At 38.7% G+C, this 20,773-nt stretch overlaps 2 protein-coding genes across 2 annotated transcripts; both read right to left on the reverse strand.

Moving 5' to 3' along the window:
* Positions 1 to 1,086: 1,086 nt before the first annotated feature.
* On the reverse strand, positions 1,087 to 14,627 carry LOC118423527 (tyrosine-protein kinase receptor Tie-2-like). Its single transcript, XM_035831713.1, has 19 exons — positions 12,607 to 14,627; positions 11,291 to 11,357; positions 10,519 to 10,654; positions 9,875 to 9,973; positions 9,333 to 9,403; positions 8,536 to 8,666; positions 7,726 to 7,833; positions 7,308 to 7,395; positions 6,895 to 7,024; positions 6,154 to 6,305; positions 5,510 to 5,658; positions 5,111 to 5,268; positions 4,729 to 4,865; positions 4,360 to 4,529; positions 3,752 to 3,892; positions 2,962 to 3,079; positions 2,284 to 2,383; positions 1,976 to 2,075; positions 1,087 to 1,807 (listed from the first exon to the last, which is right to left on the reverse strand). The coding sequence occupies exons 2-19, from the start codon at positions 11,346 to 11,348 to the stop codon at positions 1,787 to 1,789; spliced, it is 2,067 nt and encodes a 688-aa protein (XP_035687606.1). The 5' UTR covers positions 11,349 to 11,357; positions 12,607 to 14,627; the 3' UTR covers positions 1,087 to 1,786.
* An 11-nt stretch (positions 14,628 to 14,638) lies between these two features.
* LOC118422256 (tyrosine-protein kinase receptor Tie-1-like) lies at positions 14,639 to 18,912 on the reverse strand. The gene is made up of 8 exons (XM_035829775.1): positions 18,776 to 18,912; positions 18,403 to 18,539; positions 18,038 to 18,207; positions 17,294 to 17,434; positions 16,016 to 16,133; positions 15,249 to 15,348; positions 14,943 to 15,042; positions 14,639 to 14,659 (listed from the first exon to the last, which is right to left on the reverse strand). Exons 1-8 carry the CDS (start codon positions 18,910 to 18,912, stop codon positions 14,639 to 14,641), a joined length of 924 nt encoding a protein of 307 aa, XP_035685668.1.
* Between the last annotated feature and the right edge of the window lie 1,861 nt (positions 18,913 to 20,773).

The raw sequence follows: 20,773 nt of genomic DNA on the forward strand, positions 1-20,773 counted from the left end.
TGCTATTCGAACAGTGTATGCATTTGCCTCATTTGCAGTAAAGTATCCTTGGATAATATTGAAGAAGAAAATGCACGAAAATTGCAGTGGAAATACACGGACTAGGGTTGCAAAGATTGATACGGCCCAGGTATACATTCGTATTAATTTGTAACTGGAGATGACAGGCTACAAGTTTATTGTATGGACAAAGTCTTGTGAAAATATGCTGATGTCAGAAACTGTAAATTATGTGATACAATGATGTGACGGTGACGCTGCATATTTGTTAGCATGGGTACCTATTTTTTTCGGATAGCGAGTGTAAGGAGCCCCGGTAGAAATCGGATGGTAGCCAGGCTGCATATTTGTCGTGGTTTATGCATAACAATTGACATCCCAAGCTGATTATTTTGAAGACATATAGTATAGTAAATACTGATTGGTAAAATGCCGGTTAATTAGATTAGGATGAACCATGTAAATTAAATTATGTCGTATAGATCATTGTTTGTCTTTGACGCATTTGCCTAATTCATTTGCAGTGAAATATCCTTGGATGATTGTAAAAAAGAAAAATCATGAAAATTCCAGTGGGAAACCACGGCTCATGGTTACGAGAAATGTAACGCTAATTTACCTTTATCCCGGGGTAACCTATATCCGTTGTTTTCTTTAACAGGGTATTTAGATATATAAAGTTAATGGACTGTAGTTTAAAATTTCAATATGTTTGAAATAATGCAGTTATTGAAGATAGTACATCGCTTGTACACTAATATGTATAATATCCTTTTTTAAGAACAATGGATATAGGTTACCCCGTGTATAAAGGTGAACTGTTGTTACTTATCGCTTCAATATCACTCAGTTGTTTGTTCACCACCAACCCTGGAAGAGCCATCTCTTCGTGAGTTGTCGATATGTTCTCTGTATACACGTGGACCTGGGTTCCGCCACAATTTCTATATCTTTGACTAACGATAAGTCAAAACTAAGATGAGACCCTATCCCTCAGCTCATCAAGGTTAGATTTCACACATACACCAGTCATATCAGCATGGACATGTACGTATAACAACAAAACGTGTTTGATTACAGTGACTGAATAAAGACCTTTATTGCAAAAGAAATACCCACTGCGTTAAGATACTAGAAAGAATGCTTGACTTGACATGACAATGTAAATTTCACACAGAAATTAAATTCTACTAAGGCCATGCGAATCTGATTTTATGGACGAAAGTTTTCAACTATATTGTAAGTCCTACAAAGCAACTTAATCAGCAAGTACATGCCGCATACTAAGGCTAGGGTACAAAGAGCAATCAAGTATAAATACCAATACAAAAAGAAAACAAAGGTAAAAAACATTAGTTGAAACCATTTATAATCAAAATACCATGATAAATTGTTGTATCTTATCCGTGAAATTGACACACAAATAGGTCAAGGTTAATTTATCTGAACCTACTAGTATGTATGTTTATATGCTTATATGAGATTATAAAGAAAACCCTGTAATATAGTAAAAAAACTTTGTTGACAGATATTCCATCTTTGTATATTCAATAGCTATTCTTATCTATTTCTTCTATCCTTTTATGGCAACAATAATGACAGGGATGCATACCAGCATTTGGCTCCTTCGTGGACCTTGTCATTTTGAAGGTTTTCTATGCAACTTAAGTACAGGAAAAGGGATATGGAAAATGCCGGAAAACAATCAATATTTTGGTGACAATCGGCAAAACATGGTTCAGCTCGACTAAATCATCAATACAGTCATCCACGTGTGTGAACTTTCTTAGGTCTCCGGGAAGAAAGCCTGCAACAATTAAAATCAACAAATGGTAAGCCGAGGTAAAATGAAAAACAGAGAGAAAAAGTATTGATTAGCTATGGAGCATGAAAGGCGTGAAAGACATCTCGACGACGTTTACAGATACGCTTTTATTACAATACTACAATATCATATGTATACTCATTGGCCCACCCTGTTCTGTTGCTGCAGTTGTTCCAAACTGTATTCCATGACGTCAGGCGTGGGTCGTACATCCGGGACATCCAGCCAGCAGAGGGTCATCAGTTCGTACCTCAGTTAAACATAGAGATAAATAAAAATTGTCATTACCAACCAGTTTTCTTCTAGCAGGCATGAGTAGGACATGCATACCCCCTTGATATGTCTTATTCCTAAGGATTCCAGTAGATAAAAAAAGCACAGATTAAAGGCTACATAAGCAATAAACTATCAAAACACTGCCTCATAAGCAAGATGTGTAGGTTGACCATTTCACTTACAACTTGTCTGAGCAGCCGTTTGGTTTCTGCAAGCGGTGCCCTCGGCGGAGCCTCGTCACCAGTGTCTCGTAGCCATGAACCTCGGGATAAGGGGTTCCTCCTGTAATTACATTTTTCTCTATGAACAGTCCCATAGACAAAAGATAATAAATATGACCTTCAGTGGACGTTTGTACTCCTACAAACTAGATTCAGATCATGGTAATAAACCATATTTTACAGTAGATAATACTAAGATATCATTTGGCAGGGCGTTTCATCTAACTTTAAATTTTCAAAGTCAATCTAATTGTGTCATTGTTGAATGTACCTAACATTGAATAGATAAATCGTCGTCTGAATAGAACATTAAAAGGTACTGCATTGCATTCTCTAAAAGTCAGTGACACGAAAATTCTTAACTTGCGATGGGTTATCTTCAGTAATATTTGTTGGTGCACTTAGTAGTAATGTGGACTTGAAGATGGATTTGCCTAGTTGAATCCTTAGAGTAAGAGGAGGATCTTGACAAAAGTCCTGCTCAATTGATGATGTGGGCAGAGTAATAATGGGGCTGTGTACGAACATTGCGTTTAAGCTGAGCTATTCAATATTCATGCGCGGTCACTAAGGGTTAGCTATACCAGACACTTGGGGACCTGCCCTGATTGCCTTACTAGTCTATAACACAACACTCACCCAAAGTCGCTATCTCCCACATGATGACTCCAAATCCCCACATGTCACTCTTGCAGCTGTAAACACCCTCGATAAGAGACTCTAACGCCATCCACTTGATTGGAAGCAGTTCATTTTTCTATAATCAAACATGACACGATATGAAAGTATGTCAAATAAGATACTGTTTTGCACTTCTCCAAGCAAGCCGTCGACATTCTCTGACTGTAACTCTAAAACACTACTATTCACACAATGTACATTAAATTAAACACACAAAGTACAAATCACTTTGAGCTTTTCTTTTGACTGATGGTAACGACGCAACGTCCGCCGAACAGATATAATGGAAAATACATTCAAACCATGACTTAGTGGGAAAGTATCCGGTGGCATGTTGGTACATTATGTTATATGTTGTTGTCTTATGACAGCATTGTTATCATTATTGCAACGTTCATTGCGCTTATTTTGTTCTTTGTATCTAGTACTTTCAAAATAGGTTGCACTCGAGTGCAGTACCTTATTTTTATCTTAAATCAATTCTTTAAAGTATCAACCCCGGCATGTTTTGGCCGTCTTTTTTAAACGCTTGTTCAAGTTTAAAAACGGACATAAAAGACATCCAAACAATGACAAACGCAAAAAAGGAGGCCCAAAACAAGCCGGAATTAACCACTATTTTGCAGGGTGTAGAGCAGCTCTGGCAAACTTAAAAGTTCTAAAAATATGTAAGGAGTGCTTAAAAATGTTTCTATGTTAGGACTAAAGATTCTAGAAATGTCGAGATCATCAACAAGACAGTACTTACCAGAGGGTGCCTCATGTACTGTGTCGTCACGTACACGTCACGGGCCAGTCCAAAGTCGGAGATTTTGGCGACCAGCCGTCCGGCCTGGCCACCAGGAGAGGTCAGGACGATGTTCCTACAGGCCAGGTCACGGTGGGTGATCTGTAAGGAGAAATGCAAAATCAAGCTTAATTATACTTGGTATATGGACGTTGTTCCTTAAACATTACGGATACAGTAAAATTTGTATTGCAAAGTACTTTAGTCATTGTAATGTAGAATCAGATGATGATACAGCTGCGTACAGCATAACAACCCCAACAACAGTACTCCGTCAAGAGGTGACCCCCCTTCCCGAAGTAAGAAACATAATTATTACTATGAATGCTATAGATAGATGGAGGGGAGAGTGCTGTATATCCAAGCACAGCTAAAATACAGTGACTACGAGGCATCTGTATCAGGGAAAATCTGTAAGTGTAAAGTAGAGGAATTCATGACTACTCCATATCTAAAATCTGCATAGTAGAGGAATTCACTACTCCATATTTAAATTATACTTCGAGTAAATCGAAGTATAATTTATACAGCATTCAATTAGACAATAACGTGACAGAAAAAAAATGTACCAGTAGGCGTTTGAGTTCGAGCATCCCTCGGGCGATGTCGATGGCCACCTCGGTGAGCTGCCGTCCTAAGCCAGGCAGAAAGCCTGCCCGGTGTCGGTTGATTTGTATGCTCACCAGATACGAGAGCAACTCTCCTGGCTCAGCGTACTCAACCAGAATGTACCGTGGATCTGAGCAGAATTGGTTCAAATGATTAATCTTTAAATGGTAGCAAAGATATTCGTCATCATCGTCATCAAATGACCTAGGGTACGAATTCGAAAGATCTACCGAGAGTTCAATTTCCAAAAACCGTCATTGATTTATTAATTTTGCAGCTTTTGTTTGCTATTTGCATCCGTTAAAGATGGGAGATCTTAATAGTTGCACCTTTTTTGTTTACTGCATCAACAACCAGTCCGATCAGACTGATGATGTTCACGTGACCCCCCTTATCGTTGACTTCGATGAGCAGACTTGCTTCCTTAGCGAAGTCGTGGTAGGTGATTTCGTTGGCTCGATCCACTCTGCAACGACAATGACAATGCATTTACACAAGCATTTGAACAAGTGGCCTTCACTGTTTGTTAATATTAACTGTAAAACAGAGTTTTATAAAATGCTGTGTAGTTTCAATTTTTTTTGCAAATAGATTCACAGGGAGAAACGGACAAAGCATTAATGTTTTTATTGTTTTCTGTGACGTTTTTCGTTTGACATTTCGTACATCAGTTGTTTATTTTTTTTTCTGATTTTCCATAGCTTATATTACCTCAATGTTTTGGCAGCTACAACGACGGCCTGTTGTCCTTCTTCTCGCAGCACACCCTTCCTCACGTGACCAAATTCTCCCTCTCCGATCAGATCCTCAAGGTAAAGATTCCTCCTGTCCTTCAGCCATGGCTCCATCTTCTCAGACGTAACAATTTCCTGATAAAAAAGGTAAAATAATACACACTGTTGTCACAAGAGATGTACGTGATAAAAATTCGAATTAGGACTTAATTTACATAATAAAGGAGGATAATCTTTGATACTTTGTTATCTTATTTTCTATAAGAAGACTTTACTACAATGTGTAATATTTGTACTTTATGGACAGGTACTGATTATACAAATAAGGGTCACAACACACAAATGCAGCACAAAATGTCTCTAAAAAATTTCTTACCTCAAGAACTTCCTTGAACAGCTTCGCCGGGTCTAACCTGTACCTGAGCCGCTTGACTATCCTCACAGTACAGAACGCTGATGTTATCAGTGCAACCACGAGTACAGCCGTGACTGAGCCCACGAGCTTCACATCGATGGGAACTGCCTCTGATGATGATAAGATGATATTGGTGCGATAAAGATATGAATTTTTAGAAAAATGCACAGTCCTATTGATATAGACTACAGGATTTTTTGGTCTGAAAGACGTCAGAGTGTTTTGATGACCTAAGATGGCAAAGTGGCCTTGTTATTAGGATTGTTGACTTAAAGGTTCTGGGTTCAAATCCCTAGCAGACTCCAATATTGTGTCCTTGGCAAAAGCACTAAAAGCCCTATCTCCTCACTCAACTCGGGTGGAAATGAGTTTCTTTGTTATATAGCTTCGGTTTAATAGGGACGTCCACATGGATGGGGCGTAAAGCCGAATGTCCCATTTTGAGGAGAGCTAACCTTTAAACATGTAAAGAACCCAATACACTTAGGAGTAGTAGGGGTAAGTATGAGTGGATCAAACCTATCAATTTAGTTTTGCACACGTTGTACTCATTTAGCCTGTGTTTCAACTATAGGTGGTTTACACACGACAACCAGCCATCGTACCTGTCGTAAAGGTAACAACCTTAGCTTGGCCCCTTTTACCCTTGGCGCTTGTCGTGACTGAAACATTGTAAGTGGTCTCAGGTTGGAGGTCATACAGAGTCGCCCTCACGCCTTCTTGGGTCTCGTCTGGAAAAGGCACGTTTACGAGAGGGCTGGAACATTAAAATACAGAGTTTAACACTTCTAACAGATGAATCATTTCAAGTTTGTAAACATTAAGCGCTATGTGGGTAAACATGCCCAACGGGATGATGTTGATTCAGATATCTCTACATTTGACTCAGGCACCCTGTAGGGCTAGGTTCAATTTCAACCTTTGCTGCAATTTAACCTAACTTAGACTTGTGGAATCATATTTCTTGGAAAATATACAAGAAATTTGACAATTATAAGACAGTAAAGGATCCATTTTCTGCCCTGTGCAGACCGCTAATATAAAGTGGTCAGTTCCATTGTTTGAATTTGAATATTCTATAATAAGTAATTTCTTCGAATCAGACTTATTAACACTTGAGATAGCGTAGGGTGTGTGGGGTATGTTGTAATGACCTGGAAAGTTCATGGATGATATTATGGCACCCGGAATATGTCTGTTTTTTACGTTAATGCCAAAGGTGAAGATACTGGCTGATCGACAGAATATCTGCCCGTGGCTGTGGAGGATAGGGAAGGGTGGAGGGAGAGAGTTATGCCCATTCGATCAACCACTACACCCGAATGATGATGAAAGGTTGCCTGTACCTGGTGTGATGTAGTGAAGACGCCTGCATTTGGAACAGATCTATAAACCCTTTCTCTGGCGGTGTAAGACTCAAAGTTACAGATGTCGAACCAGTGGTAACAACTGACACTTTTTCTGCAGGAGACGGATCTGCAAAAAAAATAGGAATAAGCCTGGGGTTTAATACTGCATCTTAAAAACCTTTCGTTTTTAGTATATCATCAAATTTAAGAATATATTACAAAGGTACACATGAAAACGCTGTTCTCATCAAAAAACTATATGGACTGTTTTTTTTTTGCATGAGTAGCCATAAGTCATGAGTACAGGACGTAAGACAAATCGACCAACTGGCAACTTCTTTGATCATATATCGTTGTGGCAAGCACTTACGTTAGAACAAACGCCCATCCCCCGTCTATACTCTACTCACCAGTAGAAATGATGTCTATTGTTAGCAGCCTCCAATAATAAGGACTATGTTTGTCGACGTACGGGTTCCCAGCTGTTGTCAACTCAATCTGAAATCGGAAGATTGTATAGACCATATACATATATTGTCACCTATGAACCTGTATTCGTCAGTGATAACGATAGGAGATTAGATGTTTGGATTTACCTCTGAAAATCTCATTTTTTTACGCCGTCTACTACCCATAGATAAGCGCAAGAGCCCAGCGGGCCACAACATGGTGGCAGTTGTGGGATAAGAAAATGAACGGTCAAACAGCAGAGATATGTAATGGAGAATAGAAGCTTACTGTTCACTGCCTCTATTATTCAAGTATCCACAGGCTATGAATTCGTCTTTTTTAGAGTATCAATGGCTAACTGTTCGTGACTGTACCGACCTCGTATTCCTTCCCCGGAGTGAGTGCAGCAAAAGTTGCCTGCAATACGGACTCGTTGTAGATGATCTGTGGACTTATTGTATCTCTTTCTAGTGGTACGATGTTCAGCTGAAATGACGAGAAAAGAAAACCGTCCACATTATCCCCCTTAGTCTGTCTCTCTATTTTACTGTGTCAGTACAGTAAGTTTATCTCTTTTATCAAGCATTACAAACAGTCAGATATAATCAAATTGAATCAAATTCGAAATACTTCAATATATATGACTTTGGGACCAAAAGCTTATGTTTGATTTGATTTGAAAACAATGATAAATCCATTAGCATGACAGGCAAACGGAAACTATGGTCAATTGAGCTTGCAAAATAAATCATCATTAACAAGACCGATCGAGGTTATTATTTCCCCCCTAGTCGGAAGAGGAAATGCAACTATCCCAACATATCGCTTAGAAGCGGTACATCTATTAGTAGATTTTCTTTTATTGAACTGTCCAAAGACTAGTTCATGTGACTGACGTTGGTAACTTAATTGCAACGTTTAAGATTTTGACCATCAATGCATACATTCTCCTAAAATGTGATTCCCAAACGAGACTGCGGTGTATTCTTAAACGACTATAGATTGATGAAATGAAACGGCTTCTGCATCAGAAAGCCCCAAATGCAAAAAAGTCATCCATGGAAAATTAAAAAACAAGAATTGCTATGTTTTGATGCATTCTGTTCTTTCTTATGTAACCAATCGATAGTTGTTGTTTATTTTAAAGCACTACTGTAGCTTGATGTCATTTTGCTGTCTTTGTCTCACCATATAAAAGAAGAATACTGTTATATTCAGATGACCACGTTCCTGTTGCTCTGTGAAAGATGGCCAAGTAACTGTGATGCTGGTGTTGTTGACTGACACGGAGTCGAAGGACCTCAGGGTCCGATCTGAAGCTGTGGAAAAACACGAATAGACAAATGTTTCACAACGACGATGTAATGACAAAATGCAAAAGTCTTTTTGATTTCTTTATATGTGGTGTGATGAAACATGGGAGGAGATTGTGCTTGTCACACAGGCGGTGCTACATATACATATTAAGGCCCATTCACACAAGAAAACTATTCCTGGGAATTCGTAATGTATTTTAGAAACTCTCACTGCATTCCAGATATTTGTGCCCGTTCTTATGGCTTGCTCGAAAGTTTTTGACATTCTAAAAAATTTTGAAGTGCATTTGAAGTGAAAAAAATATCGAACAACATTCAAAGTTTATTCTAAGTGTATTTCAACTATTCTAACTGCAGTATGATCGTATTCTACGGCATTCTAACATCATTCGAAACATTCTTATCTCATTCGATGGACACTTCGAATCCTGCCAGAATGTGGCCAAAAGAATATCTGGAATGTAGTAAGGATTACACTACGAATGCACAGGAATACAAATTAGTTTTCCTTCTGCCGGCATTTTGAGCCATTCATTCTCGTGTGAAGAGGATATACGTGTAAGGTCCATTCTTAATTCCCACCCGAATAGCCCCGAAAGTGGCACGAATTTTACAAATACTTCATTTCGGTGGGTTCTGTATGATTCCTGCTAATTCGATTTCACTTACCATTATTGGTCATTATTGAGTTATAACCTCCACAGCTTCTGTTGCCATTTGTTGTCACGATTGTGCAGTTTCTAAAACAGTTACAACGTCACATTTTAAGCTTCGATCACTTCAACCACCATTTACTAGTATTCGAAACTTTTGTGTTGATTCAGGATATAAATGTTGCTCTTATAGTGAAACCAGCTAAAGAGTTCGGGAACCTAATACCTTCATCAAAAGATGATAGATTACGTACTATGACCGTCTCATTGGCTATGCAAATAAGTTGCATGCCTTCTTTGCATAAAATATATCAGTAAATGATATTCTCAGCCAATGAAGGAACAAGTTATCCAAAGTATCAAAGTAATATTTATTAATGTTACTAGTAAGTTCCATATATATGTCACACAATTGAAAGTGTAACTAAATCATGATTTTCCCTTGATGTAGGCAAATTAGCCCCTGATTTGCATTATTAGGAATCAATCGTGTTGATTATTGAAGTGTTACGCATTGAGGGGGTCATGGAAAACAAACAAAATATCTTTTGGAATTACCTGCAGTATAATGTTCCAGGATGCAAGCCTACGAATGTTGCCTGTCTCAACACATATACCGGGATTTCTTGTAACCTCGGTGGCCTGTACACGTCTGTGCTACGGTGTAGTCAAGAAACAACAGCATATTTAAATGGCTAACATGGTACTTTCTTTGTGTGCTAGCATAAGGGGAACATTTCGTTTAAATTTTATCGAGAAAAGCAATTCATCTACCCACACCAAGAATCAAACACATAGGTGCCCCCCCCCCCCCCACACACACACACCAAACACACAAACGCACTCATTCCTAAAAAAACGAGAAAAGGAACTAAGTCATGCACTTGCATGCATCATGCATCTTCGTGGGCTTCCTTAACCTGAAACCCTAGTAAGAGAATGTCTTAAATAATTAACCCGTGCGTAACATAGCAGAGTTTGACCTACCAGTTCTGGTCAATGCCCCTGTAAAGCTGAACCACATACTTTATAAAGGAATCGTCCCGAACTAGCACCCCCCCCCCCCACACACACACACAAACACTCTCAACCTCACCGGGAGAATGGGAAAAATGATGCAATTGGTGTCATCTAACATGAACACCTAGTAATTGAGTAATTGAGTTAATGGCTTGAATTAAACCATGCGTAGTTTGACTTACCAGTTCTCGCCAATACTCTGGTACAGCTGAACCACATACTTTAGAAAGGAATCGTCCACGCCAGTGTCGTCCCAGGTTAAGATAAGACTTGTTCTTAATATTGTTGGATCGCTGGTCCAACGTGCTGTAGATGTAGCTGTGGTAAAAATGTAATTCTAATCACAACCTGGTAAACGGCGTCGACATAAGTACGAATTTTCCGTCATCCACAACTGTGACGGTACTGTAGTGTTTTCTCATCTATGAATTGAAATCTGTGGATGTTCCTTGCGTTTTCAGTTTCGTATATAACATGCTTGAAAATCATGGTACGCATTTTGATTTATAGAAATTTTTTTTTAAGTTCTGCATTAGCTATGTATTTGCACATTGAGGATTATGTCAATCGTCATGTAGTTATCAATAGTCATGACGATCCGTTGACCCCTTTTTAAATCAATGTAATTCAAAGCACAAAACAAAATCAGCTCTAAAAGAGCTGCAAGGGGAACAAGACCTAGCCAGCTTCGTCACGAGCCTAAGATATATATCTTCTATTAACAAAATTATGACTTTGTCATCTACAGAACCATAAATATCAATTACAAGGGTCATTAAGTAATTATTTCCTCATTTTGCTAACACCCACTAGCATACTGATATCAAACCATCAATATCGGTTCATCAATTTTCTGCCATTAACGAAGCAACACACAGAGAGAAACACATGACTGAAAACATAAGCTTGAAATAAGGTCAGTACAGCAAAAAAAAAAGTTCTGTGCTTACTCACTGATGTAATACAGCACAAAGATGGCAGCTGCACTGGTCATTGTGCCACCACTTGCCATGTCTTAGCCCTGTGAAGAGACAAATTAAAAATAAAAACGTCACAATTAAAAAAAAAACTTTAAATATCGCCATACACATAATTATGTATCATGCAAAATGAGGATCTGACTAATATGAAAATGTAGATCTCGTTTCCATAAGCAAAGACAATATGATTATGCACATGATGACTTAATAAATAAAAAAATACAATAATTCTATAGTGCTAATGAAGAGAATCCCATCATAGCACCATTTAGGTGGGTAGGTCAGATGGAAACAAGAGTTCGGAGACCTCATACCTCCATGCAATATTGATTATGCAAATGACTTTTAAATCTGCATAATTTGTGCTTGATTATGTACACCTTGGAATAACTTACACAGGTCACAATGTTAACAATATAATCATTTACTACATGTACTTAGAAGACGCAAGACACTTTCAAATTAATACGTAAAGTAGAGACTTATTTGCATAACTGGTATCTGCTAATCTTCCACTGCCACAAACTACATATGTTATATGTATTTTGAGCCCTGAATGTTGGTTCGGTCCGGTTGAATGCTGGCTTCTTGCCAACATTTCTGTGCCACCTTGCACGTCAAAACAAAAAAAAAGCGGAACAAAGACATATCTGAACGCATCTTCGTAAATAGAATGGGGAAACCCAAACATAGCCTAGAACTCAGCCTCCAGACGGCGGTATACACCTTTAATTATAATTTCAAATGATAATGCGCAGTTTTTTTATCATTTCTTTTTCCTGTGGTTTTCTGTTTTGTGGAAAAATATCAAATATTGCTACAAATAGAAAACGACATGTAATCGGCAAAACTATGTGGATTATCTCACGTCGACTACAAACAGGACTAGAGGAAACAATCTACCAAGAAAATAGTTACCGCATCTGCACTTGCACAAAACAATGTGGACTCGGTATTTATCTGCATATTGCTGTATGTATTGCTGAACTCCTAGTCTAAGAATAGTAGATTCCAAGGATCAAAAATAATGCTCAGAGTAGGACATGGTTATAGTGGGTGCAAATCTTAGGCAAACACACACACACACACACCGCGTGATGGCTTGTAATATACATTGTATAGGGCGACTTTCGACCCTCTTTGTATTATACGGCCTTGTCAAATGACTATTTTGCAATATATATGCACCAGGATCAATATAGTTACGACAAAATATCGTTATCATACTGCGCACGGCGTAACACCAGCTATATTCGGCAATTACTCTGTGCAAACAAGTAGTGAACTCACCTTTTTGATGTCGGGATTTCTAACACTCCTTACTGGTGTTTTCAGTCCAGATTATCTCGAGAACTGCTGCGATTTAATCCAGTCACAGAATTGACGAGGTTGCCGTGACTCTTCAGTTTCGCCGTTGTTGACACCGGTTAAGTTGACGGCTAGCGTCTTTCTCCAACATTCAAATTGGTGAATTTTAACAGCACTTTGTTTCCTCCTTCAACAATGCTTTGGCAATATCTAACGCTTCAAATGCTGTTAAGTGAGGCACCTATGCAAGAAATACCTTTCAAGAAAGGGTACGGCGATCTGTTTTTTTTAAATCCTGTTTTACTATAGATGATGAGTGTCTTTATCTCCCACAATAATGTCATATTTCGTATTCGAAATAGATGAAATACAATATATCTAATCTAACTTACCAATCTAACGTACTGTAAAACGAGTGTTAATCTGCACCCCTGTCCATTTGTGCACAACGGTATAGTCTTCACCAAAATGGTCAAAGTTTCACACTAAGGGTGTTGTGAAGACCTCGTGACATTCTCATATTTCAGGAACTCGTGCATAACAAAACACGCAGCACCTGAATCGTTCAATGGTATTAGCACAACATTTCATGATAACAGAAAAGACCTGAAAAAAAGTCTTCTGAACTGCAACAACAACAAAAACATTCTTTACGGCTCTCTATTCAGCAATTACATGCCCACTTACTAATTTTCCGCATTCTATTTTATATTACGATCGCTTTGAAATAATTTGAAAAATTGCAAGAATGCATTCCCTAGGACATTGGTTTTGAGGTAGCCTTAGGCCTTGGGTTGGAACGGGAAAGGCCTTCGTTGCTTCGAATCTGATAGATACATGTGCCATTTTGGATGATTTGTGTTTTTTTCTGTTTCTTCACTTGAGAATAATGTGTTATTCTGTTTGTTACGAGAAAGGTCTAAGAACACTATATTGATGCTTTAATGTTTTAAACACTTCCTCGTTTCGCCTATGAATACCAAAATATATTTTGAATTTTAAGAAATCCTTTGTGGACAAAGAATGTCAGTGGGGATCGTTCTCTTACAGTAGGGGTGCAAAATCTTTTGTTTTCAATCATTCAGTTGGAAATCTACTTGAATTGAAATAACGTTTATTTCCTTTTATGATTTTACGTTGATTGGCTTTATTTCAAGACAGTAAAGTTAAACTTTTTCTTTGAACTCAGAAACAATGTTACAATATGCGTTCGATTATGTGTTTTTCATAACAATTATTACATTTGTCCCTTTGTATAAGGCTAATTTTTCGTAGCCAACTGTTTGTGGCAAGATAGCGATGGAGTATTTTATATTGAAAGCAATCTAACTTTGTTTCTTTTGTTACTGCAAATGCACTGGTATATATGCACTTTCAATGTTTAACTTACTACCTACTATTTTTGTATAATGTTGTTTTGTCGATATGGTGAACTCTTGTTAACGTTAAAGTAACGCCTTACTAATTTGATATACAATCATAAAAAAATCATGATGATCCGTGAACCCCTTCAAGGCTAGAGTTATTCTGTTTCAAAATTCTGAAACTAAGTCGGTTTCTTTACGGTGACTGTTAATTTTATTACTTACAATATATGAGGTAACAACTAATGGGGAAATTACGTTATTTCAAAATATTTAAATTTCCACCAAAAAGAGTGATAACAAAACACAAAGCTGATACTTCGACACATGCTGAGCAGTGGTTAACTTTCAAAAGTAATGGCAAGAAACAAAATCAAACTTGTTACATTAATAATCTATGTATAGATAGAGCCACATTGTCCTTAGACTGGTGTTTACTTTCAAATTGTTTTCTTGGTGAGTATACAAATAGCTATAAATACACAACGCAGAGAATATACTTAACGTCACTATTTGATGCTAAATGCTTTTTTACAAGGCAGAGAGATAGACTGATCACACTAAAGGGAACAAGAACCAGACAAAACAAGGTTTAGCTGCCAGCTAAGCTGGTCTATAAATTATCAATACATCCATGAGTGTGAAGTCTCCTAGGTCTCCTGGAAGAAAGCCTGCAACAATTAAAAAAGAGAGAGGTAATTTGAGGAATGTGAAAACGCCTTGATTATCTATGGATCAAAAAAGGCGCAGAAATCATCTTGTTACGGTTTTATTACAATACTACAATATCATCTTAAACATCTTGTACAAAGGTATGGTTTTATTTAACATCACAGTTTTATTTAAAACATTTAATGATGTGTATGGATACTGGTTTACTACAATAATACCGTAACAGTATCATCTTCATAATAGAATATGAAATGTCAGATATAATAACTCTCATTGGCTCACCCTGTTCTGTTGCAGCAGTTGTTCCAACCTGTCCTCTATGACGTCAGGCGTGGGTCGTACATCCGGGTCATCCAGCCAGCAGAGGGTCATCAGTTCATACCTCAGTAAAACATAGAAACTACATTAAAAAAAACACCCAGTTTTCTTCTAGAAGACATGCGTATGGCGATACTCGCCTTGATGTGTCTTATTTCTAAAGATGGTCTTCCCAGTAGATAAAAGACACACATATTGAGGTTACAAAAACAGTAAATGATCAAAACACTGCCCCATAAGCAAGATGTGTAGGTTGTCAATTTCACTTACAGCTCGTCTGAACAGCCGTTTGGTTTCTGCAGGCGGTGCCCTCGGCGGAGCCTCGTCACCAGAGTCTCGTAGCCATGAACCTCGGGATATGGGGTTCCTCCTGAAATTTCATTCTTCGTCATTAAGAATCCCATCGACAAAAGATATGGATAAATTTATGATTTCATTATACGGTTATGATCATACGAGCAAAGTACAGATCATAGTAATATAGTTATTTGGGGCATTTGGCAGAATATCGATGTTAAATCTTATTTGGTAGGATGTTAGATATAATTTTGCAGAATGCTAAATATCATTTGGTAGCAGATTTAAGTTTATCTTCTTATGTAGCAAATGCAGCATTGTTCAACTCGCCCAACAGTGAGGACATTTTTTTTAATTTGAATAAGACATCAAGATATTGTATCATTCTAGTCTCTTTCAAACAAATTTTTGATACAAGACCGGCTCCTGCAGTTCAAAAACGCTAGGGGCCATAGTACAACACTTACTCTCTCCCAAGATCAATGTTCCACTGAAAAAGCATGGTAATTGCACGTCAACATCAGATATCAAAACTGGAAATTCCGCTGCAGTACCTTAACAAGCCGCTTATTCCAATCAAAGTCTAATCATTTCAATGTTTTACCTGTACCTACTCACACCAAATGTGAATATAGTCCATTTGAGCTTTCTCGAATTATGCTGTCCATCGGATATGCACAAACACACAAATGCTACCAAAAACATATTAACCTTCTTGGCAAAGGTAAAAGAGCACTCACCCAAAGTCGCTATCTCCCACATGATGACTCCAAATCCCCACATGTCACTCTTGCAGCTGAAAACACCCTCGATAAGAGACTCTAGCGCCATCCACTTGATTGGAAGCAGTACATTTGTCTGTAATCAAACATAGCACGATATGAAAGGTAAGTCAAATCAGATATATATATATATGAGGGGCGTGCAATAAGTAATGGTTCTGACCCACTTCCAGTTGTCTGATCTAAATGAAATTTTGTATGTGTAATAATTCATATCTCTATGGGTTATGTTGCAAAAGACAGCTCGAACTAAATGTGGTTTCTGATTTACTTGTGTTTGACTTTAGTCAGGTGCGAAATGGACCAGGTGTGAAATGGAACCAGTTGAGTGTCGCGCAGTGATCCGGTTTTTGTATTTGAAAGGACGCACACCAAAGAAGACTTTTGATGAAATAAATGAAACTTATGGTGATGATGCCCCATCATATGACCTTGTAAAACGCTGGCATCCTGAATTCAAACGTGGCTGGAAGTCTGTGGAAACAGCTCCCAGACCTGGTCGTCCCTCTTGTGCCATTGATGAGGCATCAGTTGGAGGACCAACCTGGGGTGTCCTACAAAATCGGTGTCCAGAGCTGCATCAAACGATGGGAGAAATGCATAACTCTGGGTGATTCCTATGAAGAGAAAGACTAATAACTGTGCCAAGTTTCATTAATCTCCTGCTATGGGAAATGGGTCAGGACCATTACTAATTGCACGCCCCTCGTATGTTGATACCATCTGTCTGCAATATTAAAACATTGCTACTCAAATTTAAATGAAAATGCAAATCGATTTAAGTTCTTTTTGACCGACGAACACGTCCGTCAAACAGATGTAGAAGACACGGATAGGGAGTTGGTATATTGTGTTGTATGTTATTGTTTTATAATAGCATTGAATCATTATTGCAAAGTTCATTATGTCTATGTTGTTCTTTGCATTTAATTTTTTTCAAATTAAGTTACTAGCTTGAGATTAGATCCTAGCTTGTTTTGGCCGTTTTTATATGTTTTTTTTTTTTTTTGTCTTTCAAATTTCGCTCGTTCTTCTTTACAATGGCGGTAAGAGCACAGAAAACTCACAAAGTAGACATCCTAACCAACCCAAACGCTGTCGAGGGCAAATATGATAAAGTTGAATTGTGGGTAGCTTTTGAGTATTTCAAATGCTATGTAAGAGTGATAAGCGGTTCTTCTTCGTTAGCATCAAAGATTCTAGAAATGTCGAGATCATCTACAAGACGGTACTTACCAGAGGGTGCCTCATGTACTGTGTCGTCTCGTACACGTCACGGGCCAGTCCAAAGTCGGAGATTTTGGCGACCAGCCGTCCGGCCTGGCCACCAGGAGAGGTCAGGACGATGTTCCTACAAGCCAGGTCACGATGGGTGATCTGTAAGGAGAAATACAAATACATTGTATATGGATATTGATATCTTAGACGTCATGGATATAGTGAAATGGGTATTGCAAAGTACAGAAGTAATTGTAATGTAGAAAGAGATGATGTTTAGATACAACTGCGAACAACCACAACTATACTAATCCCTCAAGAAGTAAGGAATATAATTATTTGCTATACTGTTGTGTTGTTCTTTGATGTTCTATTTTGGGTACAAAATCAGGGCTATGTAAGAACTGGCAGACCAAACTGTGCCGATGCATAACGTTCTTCCCAAAGCAGTCATTATCAGGAAGAAATGAAGGAGAGATTGCTGTAGATCCAAACACCACCTCGACACGATAGTAATTATGCTATACTGTATGTCACATCCGATATAAAATACATCCGAATGCGAGGCATCTGTGTCAGGGAAAATCTGCATAAAATAGAGGAAGTCACTACTATGATATCTTTCAACTGAGAACTGCAGGTTTGAAATATGAGGAATAAATCTATATATAATCTATAATAATATAATATATAATGAAATAAAGTATCCAGTCTCTGCAGCATTCAAATAGACAATAACGTAACAGAAAAAAAATGATGTACCCGTCGGCGTTTGAGTTCCAGCATCCCCCGGGCGACATCAATGGCCACCTCGGTGAGCTGTCGCCCTAAGCCCGGCGGAAAGCCTGCCCGGTGTTGGTTGTTTTGTATGCTCACCAGATACCAGAGCAGCTCTCCTGGCTCAGCGTACTCAACCAGAATGTACCGTGGATCTGAGAAGAAATGGATTTTAAAAAAGATGAATGGTAGCAAAGATTTTCGTCATCATCGTCATCAAACGACCTAGGGTACGAAAGATCTGCCGTAATGTTCAACTTCGAAAAACCTTCATTGATTTATTAATTTTGCAGTTACTGTAGTTATTTGCTATTTGCATCCTTTAAAACGGGAGGTCTTAATTGTTGCACCTCTCTTGTTAACTGCATCAACAACCAGTCCGATCAGACTGACGATGTTCACGTGACCTCCATCATCGTTCACTTCGATGAGCAGACTTGCTTCCTTCGCGAAGTCCCGGTAGGTGATTTCATTGGCTCGATCCACCCTGCAGTGACAATGCATTTTCACAAGCAATTTAACAAGGGGTATTCACTGTTTTTTTTAATATGAACTCTAAAACAGAGTATCATAGAATTCTGCTCTTATTTCAACAAACAGAGACACATGGAGAAACGGGCAAAGCATGTATGTTTTATTGTTTTCTGTGACGTTTTCCCTTTGACATTTCACCCACCTGTTGTTCAAATTTTCCGATTTTCCATTATTGATAGTTAAGCTAACCTCAGGGTTTTGGCAGCTACAATAACAGCCTGTTGTCCTTCTTCTCGCAGCACACCCTTCCTCACGTGACCAAATTCTCCCTCTCCGATCAGATCCTCAAGATATAGATTCCTCCTGTTCTTCAGCCATGGCTCCATCTTCTTAGACCCAACAATGTCCTGATGAATATATATATATATATAGATATAGATAGATTGATGGATGGATGGATGGATGGATAGATAGATAGATAGATAGATAGATAGATAGATTGTTTTCCGTCTGTCTCGGAAGACAATGGTAGGCAGACGGGTTTAAAGCGACCCGTCTGCCTGCAGCAGGCCTGCACTTGGATTTTTAAGGTGAAGGAGGGGTGTGCACGTCCTTCCCCACCCTCATGTCCACTGGCGCACTAGTCCTACAGGGCACAAGATCGGTGACACGACAAGCGGATTTGAACGCGGAACCTCTCGGGCCTGAGACCTACGCGCTCCCGATCGTGCCACGCGGTCCCACCATAGATAGATAGATAGATAGATACTCACACAACGTAGTCAAGGGCGAACAGAGATGTATGTTATCAGATATAAATTATGCAAATCAAGACTTAACGCACATGATGAATGTATGGCGTTTTCTATAAAAGGACTTAACGAGCACGTAATATTTGTACTCCATGGCAGGTGGAACATTGACAAGTACTGAGTATGCAAATCAGAGTATAATTTCCATGATTAATGTGAAATTGTCGCACAAAAATGGCCGATTTAAAAGCATCTCCTATCAATTTTATAATGCCGTATTAGCACAACAAATCCGTAGCTGGATCCAGCGTTTGAGTAATAAAATATCATGGAGCCTGTTATACAGCACAACAAGTAGAAATGTCAATCGTAATCTTACCTCCAGAACTTCCTTGAATAGCTTTGCCGGGTCTAACTTGTACCTGAGCCGCTTGACTATCCTCACAGTACAGAAGGCTGCTGCTATCAGTACAACCACGAGTACAGCTGTGACTGAGCCCACGAGCTTCACATCGACAGGAACAGCCTCTAATTATGATTAGATAAAACTATGGTGAGATAAGGATATGACTTTGCATAAAAATGCAGTCTTCTAGATATAGACTACAAAAAAGTTTGGTCTGAAACTACGTCAGGGTGTATTGGTGACCAAAGATGGCAAAGTGGCCTTAATAAAGGCTCTGGGTTCAAATTCCTATCAAAGTCCAATATTGTGTCCTTGGAAAAAGCACTAAGAACCCTATCTCCTCACTCCACTCAGGCGAAAATGAGTACCTATGCTATCACTTCGGTTAGGGCTCACAGTTTAGTCGTACGTACGCAGCCTGTACCTAGTGTGTTACACATAGAGGTTGTTTACACACGACAGATAAACATTCTGAAAGATATCGCCCAGAAGTTAAAGATGATTATCATGTAGCCAGGCACCGCAGACCAATCAGAAGGCCACGTTCTACGTTGGTTATGACACCGTAACACATAGATTCCGGCCATGCCGGTGTGTATCGCTCCTCTGATTGATCAGAATGAATCGACACCGGCACCGGTGTCGATGCAAATCGACACCGGTACTGGTGTCGATTCATTTTGACCAATCAGAAAGAGCGATACACACAAGAAAGTATATATGCAGGCATTGGCCAATCAAAAGGAGCAAAACATATGCCAGAGCATGCAGAGGGAACAAGTACAGACTGCAAGCGGGAATGGCTCATTCTGTTAACATTGATAATGAGTTTTGTTGTTCTAAAAAGCCAAAGACTGCAATGTTTCGAATTTTGTGTGTGGAAGTTTTGGTACAAAATGCAATCTGTAATCTCATTGCAAATTTATGTACCAAAGAACAAATGTTAATTTTCAGAAATTCGACAAAGGAATTCACACGTATAGTACTAAGGGATCTATATCATACAAGAGTTTGCAAGTTTGTATAGGCTATATGATGATAACGTTAATGACCCACCTGTTCCTTGGTGTACATGGTGTCATAACGCCC

The sequence above is a fragment of the Branchiostoma floridae genome, chromosome 9, assembly GCF_000003815.2.
Source record: "Branchiostoma floridae strain S238N-H82 chromosome 9, Bfl_VNyyK, whole genome shotgun sequence".
NCBI lineage: Eukaryota > Metazoa > Chordata > Leptocardii > Amphioxiformes > Branchiostomatidae > Branchiostoma > Branchiostoma floridae.

What these genes read in the sequence shown, in the direction of transcription:
- LOC118422256 (XM_035829775.1), bottom strand. Translation starts at nt 18,912, where the DNA reads ATGGAGCCATGGCTGAAGAACAGGAGGAATCTATATCTTGAGGATCTG. An exon ending in AACGGCTGTTCAGACGAGCT is followed by an intron (nt 15,043 to 15,248) that starts GTAAGTGAAATT and finishes TGTTTTACTGAG; the next exon opens with GTATGAACTGATGACCCTCT. An exon ending in AACTGCTGCAACAGAACAGG is followed by an intron (nt 14,660 to 14,942) that starts GTGAGCCAATGA and finishes TAATTGTTGCAG; the next exon opens with GCTTTCTTCCAGGAGACCTA.
- LOC118423527 (XM_035831713.1), bottom strand. Translation starts at nt 11,348, where the DNA reads ATGGCAAGTGGTGGCACAATGACCAGTGCAGCTGCCATCTTTGTGCTG. An exon ending in TCTTCACTACATCACACCAG is followed by an intron (nt 6,306 to 6,894) that starts GTACAGGCAACC and finishes TTAATGTTCCAG; the next exon opens with CCCTCTCGTAAACGTGCCTT. An exon ending in TGTTCAAGGAAGTTCTTGAG is followed by an intron (nt 5,269 to 5,509) that starts GTAAGAAATTTT and finishes CTTTTTTATCAG; the next exon opens with GAAATTGTTACGTCTGAGAA.